Source organism: Setaria italica, chromosome IV (genome assembly GCF_000263155.2).
Source record: "Setaria italica strain Yugu1 chromosome IV, Setaria_italica_v2.0, whole genome shotgun sequence".
NCBI lineage: Eukaryota > Viridiplantae > Streptophyta > Magnoliopsida > Poales > Poaceae > Setaria > Setaria italica.
Window position 1 is genome coordinate 17,129,103 of NC_028453.1, and position 17,990 is coordinate 17,147,092.

A 17,990-nucleotide genomic window follows, 5' to 3' on the forward strand; every position below is an offset into this window, starting at 1 on the left:
CCGATTTAAAACAATAAATCGAAAACAACTTACAAACTAACCCTCGGGTCTATGGGTTAATTGCGCAGGGGTCCCTAGTTCTTGCACTAAGGCCCCTGGAAGAAGGTAAATGACACAAATAGGTCCTCGCAGCGGCCGACGGCGATCATCGCCGGATTCCGGCGATGTGAGGCTCGAGCCAGGGCAACAAGTTACTGAGGAGGAGCGCGGGCTCACTTAGGGTCGATTGGCGGCGGTTAGGACGGTGGAGCAGGCTCGACGGCAACGGAATGGCTTGGGGACGGAAGTAGCTTCAGCGGCAGGGTCCCGACGAAGTTCCGATGACGGTGGGGCTTCGGGAGGGCAACAAGTCACTCGGAGACGTGCGCGGTGGTGCGGTGGAGCGAGCGGTGGTGTCAGCGAGGTGCGGGGTGGCACGGAGGTGGGGGCTCCATGGGAGAGTGGTGCGGTGGCTCATAGAATAAGGGAGTGGCAGAGCTTTACAGGTGTGGGGAGCTGCGCTGGCGGCGCATTGACTCCTTTAATAGGGCTGGGGAGGTGCGGAGGGCAAGGGCGGAGCCAATGCTGGCGACGGACGTGGCTAGAGGTGAGCGGGGGAGGAGAACGGGGTGGCGCCATTGGCCGGCGGCACCCACTGGCAGAAGAAATGGCGCAGGCGCATGTGAAGATCTTCCGGTGATTGGGCAGGAGAGATAGGAGGGGTGCGCGATCTTCTTTGTCGGGCGGAGCGATAGGGCCAGCCGGGGGTTGTCCTGTCGCTGTCAAGTAGTGGATTGGGGAGGCGGAGCTCAACCATCGAGTAGCCATGGTGTGGCGGAGGGGAGTGGCAGAGGCGCGGCGCGACATTGGGTGTGGGAGATGCTCGGGCAGAGGGAGGATTGGGTCGAGCGATCATAGGGAGTCCCGGCGAGCGAGTTGTCCAGTCGTGGCCGTCGGTTGGCCGTCGGCGAGCTCGCCAGTGGGCGAGAGCCACGCGACGGGCGGCGCTCGGGCGAACATGCCAAGCGCACGTTGAGCGGGGTGCTCTTTGGGCAGCCAAAAGGGCCGGTTTTTGGGGTGTTTTTCTCCAAACTTTTCAAAGGAACTTGTAAAACTCGAAAAGTAAAACTTGTAGACCTGACATCCGGCTTCAAACTAGACAAAAGGAGTTTGCTTGAAAACAAGATGAATTTAAAACTATGGAGTTGCAAAGTTTGGCAGAATGCCGGCCTCCAGGGACTTAGGTAGATCTCGGTTTTGCTGTTTTTCAGCATTTTGGCCAACTTTGGCTCAGAATTTGAGTAGCTTCCCGTTTGAATTTGGCCACAGTGTAATTGAAGGAAAGTTCTTCGGTCTTAGGACTCGAACTTCTATTAACGACTTTTCTTGAGTTCAGTTCAGATTTTTGGAGGAACAAGCTCGCCAAGATGCGTGCTCTGGACGTTTTCCATAACTCTGGAATGCAAAAAGGCGGAGTTGACTGTTTTACACAATTTTGACCAAGTTTTTGAGTAGGTTCAGTTACAATTTGAACTTGGGTTAGTGTAACAAAGTTGGAACACACTCAAGGAACTACAACTTCTATTTAAGGTCTAACTTGAGGTTAGATAAAGAATTGTGAGATAACAGGTTGCAAAGTTGAGGAAAAACATGAATTCCAGGACAGGTCATTTGTAGGGTTTTGATATACTCCTGGTTTGATTCTTATTTTGACCTTCTCCCACTCTGAATTAGCCAAAGTGTTATTAATAAAAGTTGTTTGAAATTAAAAGTTTTACAACTCTTATTTGGGCAAAAATTTAAGTTGGTAAACAGAAACTTAAGTTTTCTATTTAACTCCAGGAAGAGCTTTTTAGGGGCAATTTGAACCTTTCACCACCTCCACTTAGTGACTAATGACTTACTTAAGTTTAACTATACCTAATTAAGGTAGAGTTGTTACATTAGTATCGTTGAAAGCTGTCACTCGGAACCAAAGGCTTAGCACCGGTACTAGGGGGAGGGGGGCATATAAGCCCATCGTCTTCCTCGCCCCCAACACTTAGCCATTCGCGTCATCAGCCCTGATTCGCCGCCACAGCCACGCTTTCCGATCCTTGGCCCGACGACGTCAGCAGCTGCGCTCCTCCTCCTCTACCCACCAGGTGCGTCCTCCCAGCGCCCGCAACAATGTTGCCCCTCCGCGCGACGGCCCTCCTCCCTGACAACGTACACCGCCGCGCCCCTTCAGCGACCCTCCTTCGATCCCCGTGACGCCATCCCTCCGCCGGCCCTCCTCCCCGCGATGCCACCACGCCCTGCCCCCACTCTACCGGCGCTCCTCTCTTCCCAGTGGTCGTGACGCCGCCACCCCTCTGGCAGGCCTCCTTGGCCCGATGACGCCTGCCCCACCACCGACCCTCCTCCTCCCCGATGCCGCCACCCCTTTGCCGGCCCTCCTCCCCGTGACGTCGCCGCACCCTGACCCACTGACGCGCTCCTCCTCCCCCGACCCAGCACCGTCTATGCCCCCGATGACGCTGTCTCTGCCGCACCGCCTCATCCGCCCCCGGTGCCGTCTCTATCAAGCCGCCGCCAGCCCCAACCCATCGGCGACCATACCGTGCCCCACCGGCACTCCTCCTCGGCGGCCGCATGAGAGCGCGCACGGCCATGGGCTGACGTCATTTTTTTCCTTTTGTTTTTTTAATTCTAATTATTTAGGAATAAAGTAAAACAACTAGAAATTATAGAAAAATTGTTAAAATTGCTAGAAATTATAGAAAAATGTTAAAATTATCAGTATTGAAATGGTGAATATAGAAATTGAGTTATGAAAATTAGAAAATTTATAAATAGTGCTAGAAAATTATTGTACATTATTGTCATGCATTGTTTTATTAGTGGAATAGTGGTAGAAAATATATAAATAGTGTTACAAATTGTGAACTGCATACTACTTAGAATAATTCTTTTATTATGCCACCAATTGAGCTTTAGTATAGTTCAATAAATTATAGAAATGTGCATAAAATTGTCGAATTAGCTAGAAATTATAGAAAAATAGTTGGAATATCCTATTAATTGTAGTTTGATCTATGTACAACATTGATTAGTCATTTATTATAACAAATTGTATAAGTATTAGTCATCCTTTTTTATTGTCATTTACTGTAATAAATTGTATAAGTATTAGTCATTTTTTAGTCATTTATTTTTACAAAATGTATAAGTTCTAACCATTCTTCTTTGTAGTCAATTATTGTTACAAAATTTATAGTCATTAATTCCATAGTCAATTATTGTTACAAAATGTATAAGTTTTATTTAGTCATTCTTTTTTAATTATCATTTACTAGCAATTCATAGTAAATATTATTGTAGTCATTTATCGTAAAAAATTGTATAAGTGTTTCATTCTTTTTTTAGTCATTTATTATTTGAAAATTGTATAAGTGATTGTTATTCTTAGAATAATTCTTTTTATATTATATTAGTTACAGTAGCACGATCAGAGGACGAGCAGGCCTGATTGGACAAGGAATACCTAAAGGACTTGATTGCTTAAGGTCGCACGAACGATCCACCAAACGAAGAGGTCGATCACAGCCAGACTGACATCTATCTCAACATGTCTGATGATGACAATGAGGAGCAACCAATTGCCGAGGGAGGCAATGATGGGCAACAAGATAAGGTATAACAATTCTTATATGTAAACATGATTTAAATTCTCTACTTATCAAGATTATTGGGAATTAATCTTTGTTTCATTTTTCAGCCATCTGGATCAAGCAAGCCTAAATGGAAACGAGGGCCAAAGAAGAAGTTAGAGGATCGTATCATCAACACGGAACTTAATGAAGAGGGTGAACCAACTGCTCCAGACAATGCTAAGACCAAATTGGTGAATCAAATTGGTTTTCTTGTTAGGGATAACATCTCAATAAGCTTTCAGAATTGAAAAAGCCCTGAAATCGATGAGAGCATGGTCCCCACAAGCACGGTCCCCATAAGCACAGTCCTTGAGCGAGAGAAGGAAATGATATGGGAGCAGATAAAAGAAAACTTCACGTTCGAAGGTGAGATGAAGAAAAAGTGAAAGATTGGGGCTTTCAGAAGGGTGCAATTGCTTTTCAGACATACAAGAAGAACGTGAACAAAGACTACATAAAGAGGGCCTTACACCAGATTTCACAAAGCACCCGAAGTTAAGAGATCACTGGGATTCATTTGTGAAATTCAAGCAGTCAGAAAAAAGCGCTAAGGCAACTAAAACCAACACCGACAATGCTCGTTAGAAGAAATACTTTCATCGTCTTGGGCCTGAAGGTTACAAGAAGGGGATCATCAAATGGCAGAGGATGGGAGATGACATAATTGCTAAGGGTATAGTACCGGTGACCTCAAATGGCCGGAGCAAGCAAAGCATTAGTATCATGCTCATGGCAGCACGCTCAATCCCGAAGATGGACCTTTTGTGTTCGACCAAGAATTAAGAGAAGTGGCTATGAGACTTGTTGAGTTAATAAAGGCTACGACAGAAGGATCTTTCGTGCCTGATCGAGAGAAGGACGAGCTGACTCTGTCACTAGGTAATCTAGAATAGCCTGGACGTTGCCAAGGCAAAGGTGTAAATCCATGGAAGTTTGCCTTTCGTGAGCACATTGATTCCTACAGAAGTCGCCAACAAAGTAAGGTTGAAAACGCACGATAGTTGCGAGAGTTGTAAGAACACGTAGCTTTGACAGAGGCAAGAATGGAGGAAGCAATCGACCGGCGTGTGGCTGTAGCTCTTAGCAAACATGCCAGTGAACAAGTAGCTGCATCATTAGGGGCTAATGTCGATGTAAGCCCCTCTCAGCGTCGAAGCAGCATCGCTTCCATGGAAGCCCCAGCTGGAGGATCTTCTGACATGGTTGAGGATAACCAACGCCACCCCATGGACGACATCACTGGGAGGGCCTCTTGTGAGCTTGTTATTCTTGTGAAAAACAAGCTCATCGTGGTGGCTTATGGTGTAACTGAAAAACTGACACAAGGCTAAATAATTCATAGCGTGGAGATTCTAGCTCGTGGTTACGCCAAAGTTGGGGTGGACCAAGTGGTCGATGGTTGGGATGACCTAAAACTGGAGGTACCTGGAGGTGACGGGGAAAGAATCTAGGAGAAGCCATCCACGGTTAAATTCTATGGTCCAAGCGCTACATAAGGATTCTACAACCAAATCCCCCGACCTTGGGATCATCTCCTCAGGGCTCAAGGGCAAGATCACCTACGCCATCTGCCAGGGCACCCTCTCCACTAGCTGACAGGGATCCTAGCATGAGTCCAGTAACTAATAGGGATTCTAGCATGAGTCTACGCTCTCCACCAGCTGACAGGGATCCTAGCATGAGTGCACCTTCCCCTGTTATGAGCAAGGCTACATGGCAAAAGATGCCCTTAGTTCCGCCTACAAAGAAGAAGCAGAAGAAGTAGAAGGAGAAGCAACTAGAGCTAAAGAAAGCTTACGATAAGACTGATGTGGAAATCGACGCACTAATGGATGCTGAGGTTAAAGCTCACTACGCACCAAAGCCTCCTATGAAGAAAGATCCACCACTTGATAAGGTTAAATTTCAGGCTTTCATTAGAGGCATAGAGTTGGAGGAAAAGCAAAAGTCAAAGAAACCACCGCTATCTGACTACGACCGCACAATAATGAAGGCTTTTCAGAAGAATAAGAAAAGTGGCTTAAGTATTCCACAGCTCGCAACCCAATCCAACCAATCGATTGCCCTGCTCCAGGTGCTTTCGGAGTTTGAAAAGAATTTGCTTTGATTCACCAATGATACAAATCTCACCATAGCTCAACTTCAAGGAGAGGATCACATCCCAAAGCAAGCTGGGGCTGGTAAATGGAAATTTGAGTTAGGGAAAGAGCTTGTGTGGGCATAGTTGGTGGACCGTCTTCCAACGAAGATGTACAAATTGCACCAATGGTACATGGAGGCTTCAGCCACCGGTTTACTCATGATAGAAGTTCGGATTGGAGATCAACATTATTTCCGTGGTGATGCCATTATAAATGTGTCACTCCAGGAACTTTATTTTCTTTACAATCAAGACGCACTTGACAAATCACTCATCAGTTCTATATCATGGACTCTCTGAGGAGACCAAGAAATCAATACACCGACCTCATAGACATGCTTAACAGAGCATGGGCTCGCTTCCGTCAACATCACTCATGTGAATTCAAGGAGCAACTTCATATCCACTCTGAATTCCCGGTATGTATTGAATTTGCACATCTCGTGTCACTTCCTAGAACACAACAAATATTTCATAACTTCTTTTGCCATATATATAATGTTTGAGATAGAATCTGGAGGAATAATTTATGTAATACTACGTATCTATGTTCATCCATAGCTTTGTAGGTCCCTAGCGTATAACTGACCATGAATTCATAGTACATATACAAATTTCTTAACAATAAATTAGTTCTAATTGTGCAGATCCATTGATCTAATATAATAACCTTTTCTAATGACATAGATTATGAACATGAAGGAAGAACTCGAGATGGAAAAAAATCAGGGCAATTCAAGAACAACTCAGTGGATTTCTTCTGAACGAGATATTAAATCTAGCGGGAGAGTTCCATAATGATGGATCAAATCCGTATCACCATCAGGACTCAGGTTCAGAATAGTTGATCCAAAATGTTGAACTTGGAGAATTGATGCAATGTAATATTATTCATATATGAGTATGCACAATATGTCTATGTATAATATTATCTCAAATGTAATAATATAGATTAAATACAACTTTATATATATTTTGTATTAGAACTAATATACATAAAGGAAACAAATACGAAATACTAATATAGAATAAAGAAATAGAAAAGAAAAAAGAATTTAGTCAGCCAATTTAGTACTGGTTGGTCTCCCCAAGCAATACCGGTTGCACAACCGGTACTAAAGGGGGTTTTGGATCCGATACTGAAGGCGCTTCCCCAGCAGTGACCTGAAACACCTGTGCCTAAGTGCGTGTGCGCAGAGTCGTAGAACTATCGTAGGTGGCTTCTTTACTATACTATATGCTTTTGCAGTAGTGCTAGTGTTTTGTTAAAAGTCCGTGAAACATTGCAATAAGAAGCAAACATCCAACTTTGTTCCGAGCCCAAAATTGTTCGCACATGTAGTAAGAATCATAAGTCCAGTTCCTAGACCCTAAGGATGTCAATACTACTGTATTTACTCAGGTCTAATGTGACCCAAGCTTAAACGCCACATTGGTTTCAGCTTTCAACACGTTTAGGCAAGTCAATTGGCCCCACTCCAAGATGAACCCATGATCAAGTCACTCCTCCAGCAGCCTAATTTGAGTCCGGCAGTCTCTAAAATTTCAGCCGCCACTAGTAGAGAACTCACCTTGCATACGCCCCATTTTGTCCCAGTTTAAAGTTGGCCTGGGACAAAAGGGGGCGCGCCACGGTAGGGTGAAATGGGGCGGAGTTTTAGTTCCGGTTGGTATTTCCAACCAGGACTAAAGCCCCCCTTGAGTCCCAGTTGTAATGGCTAGTTCCCAGCCACCGACGGCACCCCCCTTTTGTCCCGGTTGGAGCATCCAACCGGGACAAAAACACTAGCCTTTTGTCCTGGTTGGAGTTACCAACCCGGACAAAATATTTACTCCCAGTTGGTAATTCCAACCGGGACAAAAGGGTTGCGCTTTTGTCCCGATTGGTGGTTCCAACCGGGAGTAAACTTCAACCGGGATAAAAGGTGTTCCTTTCTGTCCTGATTGGAATTTTAGACCGGGATAAAAACTCATGCCCCATTAAATCCCAAGACAGAGGTCTTTCTTCCTCCTCCAACCCGAGCCAGTCCACTCCATCGAGACAGAGAGCTTCACCTCCTCTCCATGGCGTCGAAGCAAGCCTAGGGGAGGTGCTGCAAAAAAAAATTTCCTCATTTTCGTGGTGATTTCACTCATTCAAAGTGTTGTGAAGGTTATCTACTTCATCCTCTTGTTATGCTTTGTTTTATGCTTTAGAGAGGGAGAAAAATGAGTTTGCTTGTTAGAAAGAGGGAGAATGAAGAGGATTTGTATTTATACATGTTTTTGAGCTAGAATGTGATGGATAGTTTGCTTGTTATATACGATTTGTATTAATTAAAACAACTTGATGTGTAGAATGGAGATGGATAATTTATTTGCTAGAATGTGAAGTAGAAAATGGAGAGAATTTTGAGCTAGAATGTGAGGGAGAATGGACAGTAAATGTGAGGTAGAATGGAGAGGATTTCAATATTAATTATGAGGAAAAATTAGTATGTCATATGTGTCATATATAGTATATATCCTTGCAGCGGTTTACGAATGATGCTACCCTTATCTAGACGGTTTATCTTGTCAAATTCAATATGGTTTTTCAAATCCGTAATTGTTGAACTTGCATACTGTGTTCATCTCGGCGAGCATGTTCTCTGCTGAGTGGCAACGAACGTCAAGGAGGAGCTCGGATTCTACAAGGAAAAGTGGCAACGAACATCATGGAAGACCGTGTCCCCTTCCTTGTAGAATTGGAGCTCTTCCATGGTGAAGTACAGTCCCACCCGGTGGAGAAATGCTTGCCGAGATGCTCATGGTTTGCAAACTCAACAAGTTCTACAATGCTAAGGTATGAATTTTTGTACATAGAGATGGCTTCTGCTGCTGGAGGTAGTGACGATGGTGGGGGTGATCGTCGTTCTGCTCGCGGCAAGGGGAAAACCATAGTTGGCCCTCATGATAAGCTGAAGAAAATGAGCACGTGGGAGAAAGCAATGCTTCATTATTTGCAAAGATGTTATGAAGATGCTGTTGCGGCGGGTCAGGAACCTCCTTTTGGTGGTCGTTATGCTTCACCGCTAGTCCCGGGTGTTTCACGTTCACTTAGTACTATCGTTGCAGGAGGCACAAATAAACCACAGGATGAGGCTGGGTCAGAGGAACCTTCATCTTCACCACCCAAGAATGCTTAAAGTCCTCCTAGATAGTAATCAGTGGATGGTTTGTTGTAGTGTATCTTATTGTTTGGATCTGAAATTTAAATATGTGTATTTCTATCTATATCTAAGCTTTCAGCACCATTTGCACTACAAAGTTTGACATGCTTTCAATCATGAATAGCATGTAGATAAGTCGTAAAGCATATCAAATAACCATCAATAGGCACGTAAAGATGAATTTTGATGCAAAATGGAAATGACACACTTATTCACAACAAGAGAACCTAATATTTGTAATCATTGAGGGATGAAGAAATAATATATTTGAATTTTTAAAAAGACTATCATATAATCTAATATTTATTACGTTGGCAAGATATTAGAGACATGCATGCCAAAAATCATATTAAAATTAACTGTGTACAACAGAAATAAAAAAAGGAAAAAATGAGTAATCCATTTTCATGCGTAATCCATTTTCATGTGTAATCCATTTTCATGCGTAATACGATGCAGATGGACCGGCAATGCATGTATAATGCGGACAGATGGAGCAAGGAGTTTATTGATGGCTTGCATTATTTTCTCGAAGTGGCCAAAGCGAACAAGCTAGAGAATGGGTTCATATGTTGTCCATACTTCCAATGCAGTAACAAGAAGGACTATTCACAGGCTTCCTAGGGTTCACAGCTATTTGTTTAGATACGGTTTCATGCCTAACTATTTGGTTTAGACCAAGCACGATGAAAGAGGGGTTGTAATGGAAGACGACGAAGAGCAAGAGGGTGATGACAACATTCCGGACTGGGCTGCAGGCCAAGCTTTTGCAGATACTACAATGGGCGAGGCTGATGAAGATGAGTTTGTACAAGATGGCCCAACTGATGACCTTGGTCAGGTGCTATGGGATGCACACAGAGATTGCAAAACTGAGAAGGAAGCAGCCAAGTTGCAGCGCGTGATAAATGATCACAAAAAAATATTATACCCAAATTGCCAGCAGGGCCATAAAAAATTGCGTACTACACTAGAATTTATGCAATGGAAGACCAAAAATGGTGTGTCCGATAAGACATTTCAGGGGATATTAAAAATTGTCAAGAAGATTCTTCCCAAGAATAATGAATTGCCGTCCAGAACAAATGAAGCTAAATAGATTATTTGCCCTCTGGGATTGGAGGTTTAGAAGATACACGCATGCCCTAATGACTATATCTCTATCGTGGTGCTGAATACGAGAAATTGGATGCTTGTCCCATGTGTGAAGCGCTGCGGTATAAGATCTGGCGAGATGATCCTGGTGATGTCGAGGGGCAGCCTCCCAAGAAGAGAGTTCCCGCAAAGGTGATGTGGTATTTCCCTATAATACCACGCTTGTTCAGGAATAAGGCGAATGCTAAGTTGATGCGATGGCGCAAAGAAGAACGTAAACAAGATGAGATGCTGAGACACCCTGTTGATGGGGCCCAGTGAAGATCAATTGATAGAACATTCCCAGATTGAAAGTGATGCAAAGAACATAAGGTTTGGTTTAAGTACTGATAGATTCAATTCATTTGGTGAGTTGAGTAGTGGTCATAGTAATTGGACTGTGACCTTATGTATGTTCAACCTTCCTCCTTGGCTATGCATGAAGCGGAAGTTCATTATGATGCCGACGCTTATCCAAGGCCCAAAACAACCCGGCAATGACATTGACTTGTACCTAAGACCGTTGGTTGATGAACTTTTACAGCTCTGGAAGGAAGAAGCTGTACGTGTGTGGGATGAGGATAAACAAGAGATCTTTAACATACGAGCATTGTTGTATGTAACCATCAATGATTGGCCTGCACTGAGTAACATTTCGGGATAGACAAACAAGGGATATCGGCCCTGCACCTACTGTTTAGACGACACAGACAGCATGTGTTTGAAGCACTATAAGAAGGTCATCTATATGGGTCATCGTCGATTTCTCCCTGCTCACCACCAGCTGAGAAAGAGCGGGATGCATTTCCAGGGTCGCTAGACAATCGTAAAAACCTGCACACCGTAATGGAAAGCGTGTCTTTAAGATGATAAAGGATGTAAGGGTAGTCTTTGGAAAGGATTTTGGTAGCCAACCTATTACGAACGATGATAATGGATGTGCACCCATGTGGAAGAAGAAGTCAATATTTTGGGAGCTACCTTATTGGGAAATCCTAGAGGTCCGCAACGCAACAGACGTGATGCATCTAACGAAGAATATTTGCGTGAACGTGCTAGGCTTCATGGGTGTTTATGGGACCTCAAAAGATACATTGGAAGCACGATAGGACCTAAAAGCCATGGGGCAACGAGATGACCTACATCCGGAAAAGAAAGATAACGGACAACACTACTTACATCCTACTAGTTACATTCTCAGTAAGGAAGAGAAGGATAGCATGTTTGAATACTTGAATAGTATGAAGCTCCCGCCTAGGTACTCCTCGAATATAAAGGGAATAATAAATATGAAAGAAAAGAAATTCACAAATCTCAAGGCCCATGACTGCCACATGTTGATGATCCAGTTGCTTCCGGTTGCACTAAGGGGTGTTCTACCAGAGAATGTTCGATTGCCACTCATAAAGCTATACGCGTTTGTCAATGCGATTTCGCAGAAGGCAATCGACCCAACCAAACTAGCAAAGCTATAGAACGATGTGGTGTAATGTCTTGTCAACTTTGAGTTGGTATTTCCACCATCCTTCTTCAATATTATGACGCACCTCCTGGTTCACCTAGTAAAAGAGATTGGTATTCTTGTACCATTATACCTGCACAATATGTGGCCTTTCGAGAGGTTCATGTCTGTCCTAAAAAACTATGTTCTTAATCATGCCCGTCCAGAAGGAAGCATCACCAAGGGATATGGAACAGAGGGGGTGATCGAGTTTTGTGTTGATTTTATTAACTCAACTGACTCGATTGGGGTTCCAACTTCACGCCATGAGGGGAGGCTGCCGGGAATGGGCACTCTTGGAAGGAAATCAATTTTGAGCAATGATACTGATTTGTTCGATAAGGCACACTACACTATTCTGCAACAGTCATCCTTTGTGGCTCCGTATATCGAGCAGCACAGTCAGATGCTAGTATCCAAAAACCTGACGAAATCCGATGCCTGACTTACACATCGTCACATGGAAACTTTTCCCTCCTGGCTGCGCCAACAACTTATGGGTAGCTCGCTTGGTTAGCCATGGGACTTGCTAGCACAATCATGAAATTCCAAGGCTACAAGATAAATGGTTATACATTTTACACGAGAGCCCAGGACCAGAAAAGCACGAACCAGAATAGTGGTGTCCGCATAGATGCCATAGACAAAAATAGTAGCAAGGAGTCGTATTATGGTTTCATGGAGGAGATATGAGAACTCGAATACAGATCGCTGTACATCCCTCTATTTCATTGCAAATGGGTGAAGCTAACTGGCGTAACCAAAGATCAGTACGGAATGACAATAGTGGACCTGAGCAAGACTGGATACAGTGATGAACCATTCATACTTTCTAATGATGTGCATTAGGTTTTCTATGTGAAGGACATGTCTAGCAAACCCAAGAGAAATCCAGAACAGCCATGGGAGCTAAAGCGCCACATAGTTCTTTCAAGTAAAAGAAAGATCGTGGGAGTCGAGGACAAAATAGACCAATCATATGATTATGATTAATTTGATGGCATGCCTCCATTCACTGTTGAAGTTGACCCAAGCATCTTGCTATCCAAAGAAGAGGCTCCGTAATTACGCCGCGATCATGATCAAGGAACTTTCGTGAAGAAGAAGTTTTTTAATATTACATTGTAATGCGCTAAATTTGCTTCACCTTTATGTAAAGTTCTATGATTTCATATACTACTTGATATAATTTTTAATTTAACATATGTTTGATTTCATGTGTGTTTAAATTAGTTGAGGTTAAGGTTTATTCGATCAATATGAACAATATTAACCACATACATAAATTGAATTTTTTGCGTGTTGAAATTGTTTAATTGAATAATGTCTTGATGATAGTGATGCAGTAAAATAATTATTTTAGAAGCTAAAAGAACTGGTATAGAATTAATGACTCATTCAAACTTATTGTAAATACACTTGCTAATTTAATATATTTTTGCATGTTTAAAATATGTAAAGTTTTTATTTTTTGCATCCTAAAATCTAGTGAAAACATAAATAAAATCCATTTCCAAAAAATAGGCGGGAGACGAAAAATGGGAAAAGGCCCTTTTGTCCTGGGTGCCAATAGCAACAAGGACAAAAGCTCCCCCATATCCCGGTTGCAAACTCGAACCGGGATAAAAGGGTATTTTTTTTATTCCCGCCTTCGATTCCCGCCCGAAATGTACCCTTTTATCCCGGTTTCAGTTTGCAACGAGGATAAAAGGGCAGCCTTTTGTCCTGGTTGCTATTCGCACTTGGGACAAAATTCCCCTTTAGTTTCGGGTTTAATTACAAACCGGGATAAAAAGGGGCATAAAAGTAACAGTCATCTTCTACCCCCCACCCTTCAACACTTCAGCAAAATTTTCACCGCCACCAAGATCCACGCCCGTCCGCCTGCTCCGTCGCTGGTCACCGTTCTCCTCGTCGCCCGCTGCCCCGGCCGCCGTCGCCCGCTGCCCCAGGAGCCGTCGCTCGCTGCCCTGGCCGCCTCACTCATGCTCGTACCGCCGCCTCCTCCGTTGCGTCCCCTCATCGCCGCCGCCTCAATCGCGCCACCTTGTCGCTGCGTCCATCCTCGTCGCCACCTCCATCCCTGTCGTTGCCGCTGGCCTCCACCCTCGTCACCACCTCCATCCCCGTCATCACTGTCGGCCTCCGCCCTCATCTCTGCCGCCTCCATCCCCACCACCACCGGCCTCCTCTGCCCCAACCTCCTCGTCCCACGCATTACTACTCCGCCGCCCTAGCCGCCGTACGGCCCCCTCCCCCCGTCGCCACCGTAACCACCACCGGCCCTGGCTCCCGCACGTACGGTAGAACATCAATAGAAATTTGTAGAAAATCAGTAGATTAGTAAAAGATCAATAGGAAATTACTATTATTAGTTGAAACTCAATAGGAAATTACTATGATAAGTAGGAAATCAATATAATTTAGTTCAGATGCATAGTATAATTTTGTATATATTTTGTATAACTTTTAGAAATTACTATGCTATTAGAAATGATTCAAAAATTAGTAGAAATTTGTAGAAATTTGGTAGAAATTCTTACAAGTTACTAGAAATTTGTAGAAATTTGGTAGAAACACTTAGAAATTAGAAGAAATTTGGTAGAAATTCTGAAAATTAGTAGGAATTAGTAGAAATTTTCTAGAAATTCCAATAAATTAGTAGAAATTTGTATAAACACTTCAAATTTTGTAGAAATTCTTAGAAATTAGTAGAAATTTGTATAAACACTACAAATTTGGTAGAATTTAGTTGGAATTAGTAGAAATTTGTAGAAACACTTCAAATTTGGTAGGATTCATTCGAGACTTTCATGTATGGTTTCATGTTGTTCTATGATTTCATGTATATACCTTAACGTACATATAACTATGATTTCATGTAACACATTAAAGACATTTCATGTAATTAAGTTTCATTCAAGGCATTCTTGTGTATTTCTTATAAATTTTCATGTAAGTTTCATTTCATGTATAGTTTCATGTGTACATTTCAATCAGTTTGTTGTTTCTCATGGTTGTTCTATGATTTCATGAAAATACCTTAATGTACATGTAACTATGATTTCATGTGTGTTTAAGATCAACTCCAGCAGACCCTCTAAACAGAGTCCCTACTTCTAATAAGGAGGTTATGTAAAAAAAATGAAGTCCAGCAGGGCCCTTATTAGAGCCCCCATTTTGGGAAGGCCTCCAAATTCCCTCCCACACCCCCCTGGCCTGGAGGGTGCCTCCGCAACCCCCATCCACGGTTATTTTGGCAGCACAGACATTTTGCACGCTTCTTTTCCTCTGCGCACCTTTTCCTACTCCCCCGCCGCCGCCTCCACCTCCCGCGCACACACACACACCGGTGCCCATCGTCCACCCCCACTACTGCCTGGTCGTGCGTGGACATGGATCCACAGCGTCCTTGCCTCACGGTGCGCTCTCTCCTCTCCTCCATCTAGATGCCGTCCCTGCGTCTCCTCGTCAGCGACGCCCCTCAAGCAGGTGTCTTGATCTGTTGCCTCCCTCCCCAAGCTTACTTCTCCAGCAAGATCAGCAACTACAGCGAGAAGAGAAGGTCAGGTACCTATTGGTCCTTCGACTCTGTCCTCTTGTCCTTAATTTCGATTGCCTTGAACCTACCTCAGTTTAAGACATTCAGGGCTCTGTGCTGGGTCGTGTAGGTTCAGGTTTCTGTTGGAGTAGTTGAGGGAGCAAGAACTGTGCCCAGCTATTATTCTGGACAAAGTTCTGTATTCAAGAATCAATCTGTTGACTAGTAGAGTGATCTAGGTTAACCAATGGAGTAGTAGATGAATGGGTATAAATCCTTGTTTGTTGCTACTGAAACTGTTAATGATGCAAATGTACTTCCGTAAAGAACAGAAGTGATTGTATATAGGCCAGTTCTGAACTTGCACATACTTGTCATGACAACAAAGACATGATATGTTTGCGATTCCTAGTTATTTTCAACCAAGTTTGCATATATATGTTATGTTTCTCCATCAGAGGTTAATATCATTCCATTTTACTGATTGATTGTGATATATTAACAATCTGCTTCTATAATATCTTCTATTTCATTGTTTTCTTGTTGATCTAAGTGGACTCTTAGGAGGAGGAAGTTAGGAGAACCAGTTGATTCCTAGGAAATTAAGTGTTATAAGCTCTAAAACAGAACCAGTTGGTTCCTATGAAATTAAGTGTTATAAGCATATGTCAGGAGAGATTTACTGCAGCACATGATAGTTATTCAGTATTGTATGATTGTGCACTTTAAAATATTTGGCATTAATACAGTACTACAGTACAGTTCACCACTTCACGTTACATTATATTGAACTTTCTTAGCTGATGAACTGTGACTACCAGCATGCCAATCAAGTTCTGCATAATTAGTCAGCTTTTCCTTCCTATTTCAGAGCTTGTTCTGTTCTTTTGCAGACTTATATTCTTCCTTTGACCCATCAGATTGCACACATCAGTTGTTAGATCAGTTGTACCATTCATGATTATGATTCCTAGAGATTAGACCAAATGCATGTTCAAGCCTACACTAATTTGTTATGGTAGAAATATATAATGATGAAACTTGTATTGAAGGACTTTCATCGTTTATGATTCATAGAGTGCTTAGTGAACATTTCCTGTAGTTGTGGGCATGTATATCTTGAACAATAAACATGACTACATGACAAATAATAGGAAAGCTTTATTTTTTAGATGAATAGCAATTTTCTTATTTGAACATGACAATTTTTTTATTTGAACCTGTTTTCTTATTGGAACATGACAATTTTGCAATATTGTAGATGGTCTTCTCCGATGATGATGACCTCATTGTGATTCTTATGCTTGCCGACATGGACTATGAGAGACACAAGAAGAAGCATCATGGTTCAGTCCCGGGACGTGAGGTAGTTTCAAGGGACATGTCTAGTGGCAATCTGCGCATTGTAGCTGATTATTTTGCAGATCCTCCAATATACAATGCAACATTCTTCAGGAAGAGGTTCAGATTGTCAAGAGAACTCTTCTTGCATATTGTGGATGGTGTGGAGGCACATGATGACTACTTTAGGCAAAAATTAAATGCAACAGGTCTTCTCGGTGCCACGGCATTACAAAAGGTGTTTGGGTCATTTTGCATGTTGGCATATGATGTTCCAGCTAATTCAATGGATGAAGTTGTGAGGCTTGCTGAGAGCACCATGGTAGAGGCTTTTCACCACTTTGTGCAGGCTGTGGTTGAGGTGTTTGGGGAGCAGTACTTGAGGCCACCTACTATTGAGGACACTGCAAGATTGTTGGCCATTAACACTAAGAGGGAATGGCCTGGCATGCTCGGTTGCATCGATTGTATGCATTGGAGGTGGAAGAATTGCCCAACAGCTTGGAAAAGGCAGTATTCAGGGCATGTGGATGGGCCAACTATGATACTTGAAGCTGTTGCATCTAAGAATTTGTGGATTTGGCATTGTTTCTTTAGTCTACCGGGCTCTTTAAATGATATCAATGTCTTGCAGAGATCACCATTATTTCAAAGGCTAACTTCAGGGACTGTACCACCTATTGAGTATATGCTCAATGGTAACAAGTATACCATGGGATACTATCTACCCTTCTTGGGTGACTTTTGTGAAGAGCTATAGGAGTACACAAGGCAATAAGAAAGTCCATTTCACAAAAGAACAAGAAGCGGTGAGGAAGGATGTGGAGAGAGCATTTGGTGTTCTACAAGCACGCTTTGCCATGGTGAGGGGGCCTGCTAGATTTTGAGATAAGGACACTCTATTGTATATAATGACCACTGCTGTTATCATGCATAACATGATCATTGAAAATGAGAGAGATGAAAAAGAGGATTACAACTATGATCAAGATGGTGGTGAGGTACTGAGGCCGGAGGAGTACCAACGACGTGATCCCCTCATTCTTGAGGAGTTCCTCAAGATACATCAGGAGATTGAGGATAGACGTGTGCATGAGAGACTTCATGATGATCTTGTGGAGCATTTATGGGCACTTCATGGTTCTAGCTAGTATGATTATTTTTACTTTGACCATATTTAAATTTGAATTTAAATTGTCATGTTTGAAATTGTGATTTTGAATGTGGTTCATTGCTATGCTTTAGAAATATTTACATTTGAATTATAGTGGTGTGATATGAAGGGCACATATGGAGAAGATGTTGAAAATAGGAGGAAAAATAAATAGGGGTTAAGATTTAGAGGTCCTTGCTGGAGTTGAGTGTGGAAAATGAGCCCCTAAAAAATAGAGAGAGCCCCTATTTAGAAAGTAGGGGGCCTGATTTAGGGACCATTGTTGGAGTTGCTATAAAGTAGTTGAGATGGCAA

At 42.8% G+C, this 17,990-nt stretch overlaps 1 protein-coding gene across 1 annotated transcript; it reads left to right on the top strand.

Annotated features, from left to right (window-relative positions):
• The first annotated feature begins 16,442 nt into the window (after positions 1-16,442).
• On the top strand, positions 16,443-17,282 carry LOC111257065. Its single transcript, XM_022826095.1, has one exon. It carries the CDS (start codon positions 16,443-16,445, stop codon positions 17,280-17,282), a length of 840 nt encoding a protein of 279 aa, XP_022681830.1.
• The last annotated feature ends 708 nt before the right edge of the window (positions 17,283-17,990 follow it).